The 10426-nt window shown below is 45.9% G+C and overlaps 2 protein-coding genes across 3 annotated transcripts in view; both read left to right on the top strand.

Annotated features, from left to right (window-relative positions):
- LOC109310684 overlaps nucleotides 1-4029 on the top strand; it is a 6140-nt gene extending 2111 nt beyond the window's left edge. For both annotated transcript variants that reach the window (XM_019535972.1, XM_019535973.1), the window contains exons 3-5: nucleotides 748-912; nucleotides 2607-2738; nucleotides 3545-4029. In XM_019535972.1, the coding sequence (XP_019391517.1) occupies nucleotides 748-912; nucleotides 2607-2738; nucleotides 3545-3681 (434 nt within the window). In that variant the 3' untranslated portion in view covers nucleotides 3682-4029. The remainder of the gene's footprint in view (nucleotides 1-747; nucleotides 913-2606; nucleotides 2739-3544) is intronic.
- Nucleotides 4030-6807: 2778 nt separating this feature from the next.
- LOC109310682 (dual specificity protein phosphatase 22-A-like) overlaps nucleotides 6808-10426 on the top strand; it is a 35181-nt gene continuing 31562 nt past the window's right edge. Inside the window, exon 1 of the mRNA XM_019535970.1 lies at nucleotides 6808-6868. Within this exon, the coding sequence (XP_019391515.1) occupies nucleotides 6848-6868 (21 nt within the window). The 5' untranslated portion in view covers nucleotides 6808-6847. The remainder of the gene's footprint in view (nucleotides 6869-10426) is intronic.

Below are 10426 nucleotides of genomic sequence, written 5' to 3'. Positions count from 1 at the left end.
CCCAGCTGACTTCCTGCCCTTTGGGCAGGGGGCTGGACTCGATGATCTCCCGAGGTCCCTTCCAGCCCTAATGTCTATGAAATCTATGACTTTTCTGTGTTTGAAGACTATGGAATATTAGACGGGTATCTAGCAAAAACTACGTGAAGGGGGTGGAAGCAAGACAATAGAAGCAGAAACGAAGAATGGTGAAACAAGTGCCTGAGTGATTGAAAGCACGTTATTAATCTGTGCCATCGCCAGTAGGTGGTGTCAGAGAACAGCATTAGCACTTCAGGGATTGTGGAATCAGTCTAGAGAGAGGGGATTAGAAGAAATTGTAAAGGAAAACATAATTTGGTTACTTCCTAAATACTTAAAGGAAGATCCACTATTTGAAATGTCAAGGAGAATAGTACTTAGCGGGAGGTGTGATACCTGAAGATAGGACCGCTCCTCCCCCCCCCAACTTCGTATTTTAAAAAGTTTTAAAATCCTTCTTTTCTTCCTTGCTGTATGATAGATATACATAAGGTAATCTGGATGAAGATAACAATAAACCAAGGAGATTATATTTGTTCTACAACAGCAGTGGGGGGGAAATGACTTGTCTAGAAGCACACTTCCCTTTTAAGACTCTTTGACATCTGCTTTATTTGTGGGGGATCTTAATATTGTTGCTGATAGGACTTCAATTTTTTTGGCTCTAGTATGTCAAATAAAAATTCTAAATTTTCCTTTCTTTCCTCCCACCCTTGTTTACAGCAGTAGTTGTGGGCACGGAGGACGCCAGCCTCCCAGTTTACGTGGATGTTCGTAACATTCCCCTGCCTGATGCACAATATGTGAAGAATCTCTCTGTTGAGCAGAAGGCCCTGAAGGAAAAGGAAAAGGCATCATGGAACGCCCTGTCCATTGATGAGAAAGTTGCACGTAAGTATTTCATTTTTGAAAGCCAATCGACCCTCTTGCTGCCAATCTGATCTTTTATGCAATCACTGTTGATGGAAATGCTCCTGGGAAAGGACAAAATGCAGTAAGGGGGTCTAAGGCTAATCCTGTAAATGGATTTTTGCGGGTTGAAACTCTTGAGGCAGTGCAGAGATACTTGGTGGTGCCGGGGGCGGGGGATGGGGGGCATTAATCGACTGAAGCAGATAAGAGAGTGCAGGATCAGCAGTTGGCTGCAGCACTAAACAGCTGGACATCTTTTGAGGGCTCTGTGGTAGAGGTTTTAGAGCAGTTAGAAGTGCTGACTTAGCAACTTGAGGCTGTTTCAAAGTTGCTTTGCATGATCCTTGTCTTTGCTTCTGAGTACCTAGCTGTTTCAGCCAATAGCTCTTCTTAAGAGTCCTCTTTTCAGAGGTCTCTCTCTTAAGCCGGACTGGTGTGTAGGCCATATCCTGCACTCATGCGCAGCAAGGATGACTAGTTTACTCCTGCCTTCCTTGGAAATATTTTGTGTGGTAGATCTTTAGATCTCCTGTCTTTCCCTCTTTCTACTTTCCTTCTATTTTGCAGCCACCATGTGTGTCTAAGTCCTGCAGTTGGATGGTTCAGACAAAGCCCCTTACATCCTGTAGATCAGTGGTCTCCAAACTTTTTTGATCGTGTACCCCTATCAGTAAAAAATTTGAGCACGCACTCCCAATATATGTGTATTTATAGAAATAGAAGTTCTAATATCTTCGTCTTGCATACCCCCTGGGGTGCACGCACCCCACTTTGGAGACCACTGCTGTAGATAAAGGTGCTGGCTGAAGGAGAGTGAAACTGGAAAGTGAACCTAGGTTTCAAACTTGGCTTAACACTTTGCACCTCCTGACTCCTCCTTATCTAACCCAGCTCTTCTGACATTACATGGTGCTGTGTTCTGTGGTGGGCCAACTGCCAGAAGTTCAAGAAGGTCTTGTACCTTGCCACTTTGAACAATGGCTGATCATATTAATTGCACAGAACTGTAATAAAGTATGAAACTAGCATAAACATTGCCCTAATTTTGGTTAAAGTGATGGGAGAGATGAAAGTCTGTTGGTCCAGGTATTAAGTGAGGGCTTTACAGTACAGGATTGGCACAGACGGTGGTAGTGTCTTTATTAAAATGACTCTAGATGCATGTAGTTGGCCTGTAAGCCATGATGTGCTGTCTCTTTGAAGGATCTCTTAAATACAAGAAACATTTGATCTGCCCTCGCTGCCTCCAGTAACTTTTTAAAAAAGCTATGAGGCTTGATTCATAACGGAACAGAAATAGCTTTCTTAGAAGCAGGGATAAGACCCAGATACCGTGACTCGCATAGCTGTAAAACCATTCCTATTCAAACAAATCTGGTGGGTGAATCTGTCAGACTTATTGCAAGACTTCCAGCAAAAGATCTTTCTTGCTAGTGCATTGGTTTCTCCATCTACAGAGCCGGCAGTGCAGTTCAACAGCATGGACTAACCTATGTGAAATGCCTGTCTTTCTGCATGAAAGATGTAGCTTGATTGCAAAGTTGTTATAACATCCTTGTGTTTTAGAACTGGCCTTACAAATCTCTCATCCCTGCAAAGGGGAGGCCTATCTGAATGTCTACAATGTTTGCACCCTAGAGAATAAAGAGAACATTTTGAAACTTTCTTTTCAGTGTATCGTATCAAATTCAATCAGAGTTTTGCTGAAATGAACAAGGGAACAAAGGAGTGGAAGACCATTTTTGGTGCCACCGCCTTCTTCCTTGGCTTTTGTGGCTTGGCCCTCATATGGGAGAAAAAGTATGGTAAGTAAATGGCCTGGAAGAACCACCTTAGTAGTTTTAAATCCTTCCCATCCCAAAGCTTCTGTGCACTTCAGACAAAAAATAAAATAAGAAAACTTGGAAACTGCCAAAACTCTAGTCTTGCATTATAGTGATGACTCTAGTCTTGCACTGTACTGATAACTACTACTGTTGGTCACCAAGTGATGATTCACAAAATCCTGAGGCTTTTTGAGCTTTACAGTTGCAGATAAATGACTTAAGCAGTTGGGGACTACAATTGCAGAAAAATGTAGTTGAGGAAACTATCTTGCAGCCATCCCACTGCTCTACTACTCTGCAAATTTCAGGCAATTCTGTGCAGAGTCTGACTTCATCCCTTCCTGCACATTTTGGTTCTGTTTGCAAAGAAATGAAGAACAGCAGATTCTCCCTAAGCCTTCTTGCTGTGTCAGACTGCTCTCTGGTTCCTCTCATGCTCAAAATCTCCAGGCTAGATGAGAAAGCAGGTCTTCCGCCCATCATGTGCACACTGCAGTCAAACTAGCTTTGTGCAGCAGTGAGTCATTAGGCTAGCAGGAGAAGGCTGGCTTTTGTCCCTGATACCTTTGGTAAAGTAGCTGTAACAGGAGGCTCAGAATCTACAGGAAACAAGGCAAAAGCATTTCAAAATAGTTCTCAGGTGACCTATGCTGGGTGGGTATTTGAACATATACTAGCAATAGGGCAGTTGCTCTGAGAATGGGGAAGAGCATATTCCATTCCCTAGGCACAAAAGTTACTAACTCCCTTGTATCTCAAAACGCCAACTGATTTTTGAATTGCAGTTTTTACGCCTGTCCCTCACACCCTTTCTGAAGACTGGGTGGCCAAGCAGACCAAGAGAATGCTGGATATGAGAATTAATCCCGTTGAAGGCATTTCTTCCAAGTGGGATTATGAGAAGAACGAATGGAAGAAATAAAATGACTCCTGGAACCACTGGACCTGTTCTGCTTAAATTTGCAATGATTCCATTACGTATCTGTGACTTCATTGCTTCTGTACTGGAAGAAATCCTCCACTTCAATATACATGCTAATAAACATCTGGTTTACTTGAACGTTTTTCATATTGATCTTAAGTGCTTTCATTGTTGGCTGTAATTTGCTAAGGGACAAAGTCCTTTCTAAACACTACCATGTTGTCATGACTTGATGTATGGATCAGCATTAGAGTTGGCAAAAGGGAACAAAGTGCTCATCTTTCCAGTTAATAGAGGGGATCTAATTTCTTGGAGAGCAAGATTAAAGATGCAGTTTAAAAAACTTCAGCATGTGATCTTGCATTCATTTGTGCTGAGAGTTGCGGGTTTTTTATATGTTCCTGCAGTAGTGCAGTGCTCTGCTCATGTACTTCTGTCTGGTAGCAGGACTTCCAAGCTTTCATTAGCAGTTTCTGTGCCAAGGTCATAACAGAGGGATACTGAAGTGTCTGGGAAAGGTTGTTGTTGTTGTTTTTTTTTTTTTCCTTCATATCCAATCAGAAATTAGTGCTGCTGCCTGCAGTATGCAGAGAAGCAGATCACTTTCCATGACCCGTGTGTCTTTCTCTTTGGGACAGTCTCATTCTTCTCAACATAGTTGCAAGAACCAATCTGGTTTGGATTAGGTGACGGATTTAAAGGGTGGGGTTGACAACTCACTCTAACTCAGTTCCCCTTCATTGCTTTCATGCTCTGGTAGGGGAGGGGAACATTTCCTAGCACTAGACCCCATTTCTCTGAGGAATGGCAGCAGCACTGCTCCTGTGGAAACACATGCATAGCACTGCCTTGTATTAGAGAAAAGTGCAGAACTTTTTCCTAGATCCAATTCCCATACTACTAAGAGACAGAGGAACTGCATTTGGGGCCTCACATTTAGGAGAGGTAAAGACAAAGTACAGCTGAAAATGCTTTCACAGTACGGGGACTTCGTGCTATAGGAAACCCAAGGTAGATAATTCATGTCTGTCTAACGTTATGCTATACAATTAGGTCCTTCACTGATGACTCTGGCATGTGCCACGTGAAGCATCTCATACATGGTCTGCATTTCTGTGAGCAAATTGCTTAGTCCAGAAGGCTCAAAAGCAGCCTTTTGGTATAAGTTTTGCTGTGCTTCAGGAAAGCCTTGTCCTCGGTGTTTAAAATTGGGTATCTACATTCAGGGGCCACTTCTATAAAAATGATTGTTTTAATTTCAGCCTTTTTCCTTGCATTCAGAAGTGAAGATAATACTTCCCTTCCTTCCCTGTTTGCATGTGAATGGCATGAATGGAAGGGGGAGGAGGGCTGTGGAGATACTTAGGCATTAAATGAAATGTGAGCGTGGAAAGGGACTAGAGAGTATCTGTCTAAGCCATGGTCAAAGCTTGTTCAATACAGGGCCTGTTCAACATGCATAGTGGTTGGAGGAAGGCTGCCACAGGCAGTCCTACTGACTTCATGGGAGTGGTTCAAACATTTGAGCTCTTGAAAAATCTTCCCTTACCTAAAATGTGGTGCTTTGGGGGCAGTGTGTTAGAGATGGCTGCAATGCAGTTGGTTCAACTGCATTAGCAGTAAAGCTGACTGTTCTGCTGCCTTGGAAAGGAAGGTTGGTGAGGAGTTTACCGGGGGCTGTCCTTTGTGCATTGCAGTGCCAGTTCGCTAAATGTAGGGAATGTATTATGTATGCTTAAAGTGTTGGATCATTTCTCCCAGTAAAATATGGGAAGCTAGAGCTGGGTGTCCTTCCCTTTCCCTCCCCCCACACTGCTTTGACTGCTTCTTGATAATTTGGTCCACTCAGAAGCAGATTTAGGCACAGAATCATAGGGTTGGAAGGAACCTCAGGAGGTCACATCTAGTCCAATCCCCTGCTCAAAGCAGGACCAGCCCCAACTACATCATCCCAGCCAAGGCTCTGTCTAGTTGGGTCTGCAAAACCTCCAAGGATGGAGAATCCACTACCTCTCTGGGTAACCTGTTCCAGTGCCTTACTACCCTCCTCACAAGAGATTTTCCTAACTCGAGTGCTCCATCCCAGGCTGTAAGGTGAATATTTAATATCAGGACTTTAACAGTGCTCACAGAGGAAAAGCAACGCAAGCAATCAGCTGTCTTGACCATCCTTTGCAGGCAATTACCCATATCCATTTTATAAACTTAGATTTCAGGAGTGGGGGTGGTGGAAATCCAATCTTGTGCTGCTTCAGAGAAGAGTTTGTCTCATCCACTCTGCGGGGAGGGAGGAACAGATGCCGTAAGCCTTCTCTTATGCAAATACATGGTCCATTACTTGTCGTTTCAGTGTGGGTCCAAATGAAGATGCTCTGTTACAGTACGTGTGCCCGATTCCAATCTCATGCCTGTAAGCGTGAATCAAAATGCCATGTGATTTAATGAAGTGATTCTGCATTTCCATGAGTGCCAACCAGAGAATTTTGCCCTAATCCTGCTTTCAGCCCAGCGCTGTCAGGAATAATATTGCTGATTTTAACAGAATGGTAAGGAATTTGGACCCAGAAGGAAACTAATCAATGGGAAACTTGACTGTGATGGAGGCTTCTGCTACTGGGGAGAGCAGCGAAGGCAAATACCTGGAGCAGATCCTGAAAGGGGGAAGGGAAGATTCCAATATTTGGCAGGGGAAAGAGCCAGGCTGCAGCAGAGATGCTACCCTGCCGCACTGGGGAAGGTGTCCTGTTACTGTCTGACTGTGCTGCCTTGGGGCTTTTGATCACCTTCCTGTGAGCTCCAGGGATAAAGGAAGCCAGGTGGCACTGGGGAGTGACAGTGAGATGAGCGACTTAGCTGAGAAAGCTTGGCTGTGTGGGCAGGAGCCCCAGAGAGACAGGGAATCCGGAAGAGAAACCTGAGCCACAGCACGTCCTGAGAACCGTATTTCATCCTCTTCCCTGCCGCAGCTGCAGTCCTCCCCGTTCTCTTGTCCCACGGAGAGGCTGAGCCCTGGGCAGAGCTGCTGCCACTGGTAAGTGAGCTGAGTTTCCTGGGTGTCTGCAAACTCTCCTCTGTAGCTGTATGCACCTTGGCAGCCGGTGGATCTCACGGGCCTGTTTTGCTTTTTCTCTGCAGGTGACTGAGCGAGAACCTGCATCGAGCTGTCATGGGGAGTGGAATGAGCAAGGTACCTGCCCAGCCCTACTCTTGCTGTTACAATTTAGGCAAAAAAACCCTTGTTAAAAATGGTTTGCTGCTGTCCAGCTTGTGAATCTTGCAGGCTTGAGGGGGAAGAAGGAGGCGGGAGGGGATCTCTCAGCTGTGAGCTGGGAAGCCTTTTCCTGCTCTTCTCATTGTGATTCTTGCATGTGAGAGGCTGCAGGTGGTTCCCCCTGGGAAAAGCAAAGCAAAAAGTGAGCAGTGATTGTTGGCTTTAAACATGGGTTGCATTGTGTGGAGACATCTCCACCTGGAGAATGAGAGAAGCCCACACCATTAGCCTCTTACAGGGGCAGCACTCGCTCTTCTAGTCCCTTCCTGAATTCCAGGTCAGGGTTGTATTTTTGGGAGAACACATTTCCTCCCATATATTTAACTGCTCTGTTCATTTCTTTTGGATCTAACGGGGGCTGAAAATCGTTAAGGGGCGAAGCAAGATTTCAGTGATGTGTTTGCACTTGAGGGCAGGCGGTGGGAGGATCAGTTACTGTTTGTGTCCTTAAAAAACAGAGAGGCATGAGTCATCCAATTTAAAATTAGCTTCTGGATTCAAAACAGAGATCAAGATGGGCTCTGGCTGTCACTGGACACTGGATCAGTACGGGCACTGCATTGCATTACTGTGTCGTGGAGCAAGATGAGGGTTGCACAAATAGGATGCCTGGCTTCCCTGTATAGCAGGCTGTTTTATGATGAATGTAGAGTCCTAGAAAAATAGGGGTAGAAGGGGTCCCAGACAGGATCATTCCCTCTCTAAAACACCCCCAAAAAATGCATCGAATCTGTGCTTTAAAGCTCCCATGAATGGAGATCCCACGACTTCCAGGGAACCGGTCCTAAAGTATAACCACCTTCATTGATAGCTGATCTAAATCTCCCCACTGCATTATATTTGGACTCTTTACTTCTAGTCCTGTCCCCTGAAAACATGAGGAAAATGTGACTGCCATCCTCTTGGTTATAATCTTCTGCAAAGACAGTCTTAACACACCGCTGTGACTGGCCCCATTTCTATTGAAAAAAAGTCCTGCCAGGGCCCACATGCAGAACTGGGCTCGATATCTTGTCCCAAATCCAAACCTGGCATTTGGAAACTTGGACACAGCTCAGAGCTGAATGTCGCAGCTTTTCAGGCCTGGTTTGGTTTTAGAGAACTTGCTGCCATGGCTAGCCCAGTATTGGCCTGACCATGCTCATTTTGTTCTCAGATCAGTGTGTTATCCATAGGTCCCTGATGCTGCAATACAGTTTATTCAGCGTCATTCAGATTTCCAAACTGGTTATGTTCAAGGCTATCAGAAAGAGCCACTTCAGTACTCAAAGTCAGAAACTCCCAACAGTCATCATGCTTAGTCATCAGCCCCCCAAGGGATGACAAGATCGAACGGTCACAAACTCCACTGTGACCGTTTCAGGCTGGACATAAGAAGGAACTTCTTCACTGTCCGGGCCCCCAAGGTTTGGACCAGACTGCCATCTGAGGCGGTTCAAGCGCCCACTTTGAACAACTTCAAAACACATTTGGATGCTTATATTGCTGGGATCCTATGATCCCTGCTGACTCCCTGCCCCTGGGGCGGGGGGCTGGACTCAATGATCCTCCGTGGTCCCTTCCAGCCCAAATGTCTATGAAATCTGTGAAAACTTAAAGGACCTTCACTTCTACACCTTGTACACCTATTTTGAGGGGCATGTTTCATTGCTAGTTCTTGTGACGTTAGCTCCTTTAAGTTCAAAGTGGGATTCGATACTAGTAGCTTACCCTTCCTCTCTCTCTAGTGCAATTTTTCTGTTCTAGCATAAGTAGTGCCCTTATACATTACTGACTCAGTTTGCTATACATAATAGTTGTACTCTGAGGCACTTTGATTTGGACATAGCTATTCTTAGAACAACTTCTGTAACCCTAAGTGAAATACTGTCTTGTGTGAGAAGAGAGGACAGGCGGCAGATCAGGGGGTGGGCAGTGAAAACAAGCCCGTGGCAGGGCAAAGATCCAGACATGGCAACGTTTCCCATCTCGGGTACTAGATTCTGCAGCAGTGGGTAAGCCATGGGGTGTAACACAGATAGTCATGCCCACAGCCCCAGGAGAGGACAGCTGAACTGGCAGGATGACTCGTGCCGCAGCAGCCCCAGGACGAGATCACTGCTTCTGTGGAGGACAGAAAATAAGTTCATGGACATGCCACTGGCATGCGGTTTCCTAACCCTCCCATTTTAGCACCTCAGCTTGCAAGTAAGTGATTGGGGATGGTTAGAAGTCATTTGTAGCAGCAGCAAGAATAGATTTTTAAATTATTTAAGCAGATCGACAGCCTTTAAACATTTATAGGTGGGAGAGCCAGTGTGCAGAGTTTGGCAGGTTGCTTTCTAGGTAAGGTTACCAAGGTTGGTGTGATACACACGTTAACTCTGCTGACAAACAGGGTAAGGTGGCACTGCCAGCGTGTGCACTAGATGTCTTACGATAGGGGTGCCAGGAAGCTTGCCGTATAGGTTAGGACGGTAACAAACCCACGTCCCCTTAGGGAATGTGATGGCCAGCGTGTGTGATTGCGTTACCTGTCATAGGGACAGCACTTTGGCAGTGTGGGTAGATCATGCCACCACCAGGTGAGCTCTTGGAGAATCTGTCAGTGTTTAGCGGTATGGGGTCTCTGACATGTTGTTGCACAGTTCTGAATCCATTCAGTGGATGCCAGTGGTGCGCGTGCATCTCATCGCATCTACTACTAGGACTCACTGAAAATTGGCCAGGCAAAGCATGAAAAATCCAAGCAAAACGGCCAAAATCTTGCAATGTTGCTCCATGGAGCCGCTGTATTGCACTTCTGAGGACTTTACAAACCCCACCTCCTTGCCCCTTGGAAAACCCCATTTCTGTACCGAAGCCCTCCCTCGAGCCGCTCTCAGCTGGGCTTGCCAATAAGCGCTCAGAGCTCTTTGCACATGTTCCTACTGCCCAGGAAAGCCTAGGCCAGGTCTGGCGGAAATGGAAAAGGGAGTTGCATCTATAACTTGCAGGGCATGGGAGGTGTCTGAGGAGGAGCTGGCTGCCAGTGGCTGAGTGGATTTGCTTCTAAACTGAGACAGGGAACTGGGGAGCCAGCTGCCAAGTCAGTGTTAAGGGACGGGGAGTGTGGGCCTCCGAAGCCAGGCAGAGGACTTAAAACAGGAGGTTGTCATCATCATCATTCGTTATAATGTTAGTAGGAATAAGAGCAGGGCTTGGTTTGCCTTCTGGGTTCTGAGCCTCGGATGTGCACTTGCTACCCAAGCCTTTTTCTGCCGTAGTGAGGGGTAGAGACTCGCTGTTTTCAACAGACAGCTGAGAGGCTCATACAGTGCCCTCATTGCAGCAAAATTGGTGCTAAAGGCATGGGATGTGGGAGCACGGCAACCTCCCGTGAATGCTGGGGTTTCCCCGGAGGGTTATGCTTCTGGGCTGAGCACTGGTGAAGCCCATTGCTTAGTCGCACACATTTGCCCATTTGCTGGCTGAATGAAGAGCATCGCAGAGGCT

This window comes from Crocodylus porosus, unplaced genomic scaffold, assembly GCF_001723895.1.
Source record: "Crocodylus porosus isolate Cpor-Errol unplaced genomic scaffold, CroPor_comp1, whole genome shotgun sequence".
Taxonomy (NCBI): Eukaryota; Metazoa; Chordata; order Crocodylia; family Crocodylidae; genus Crocodylus; species Crocodylus porosus.
This window is presented reverse-complemented; position numbering and strand designations above follow the sequence as displayed.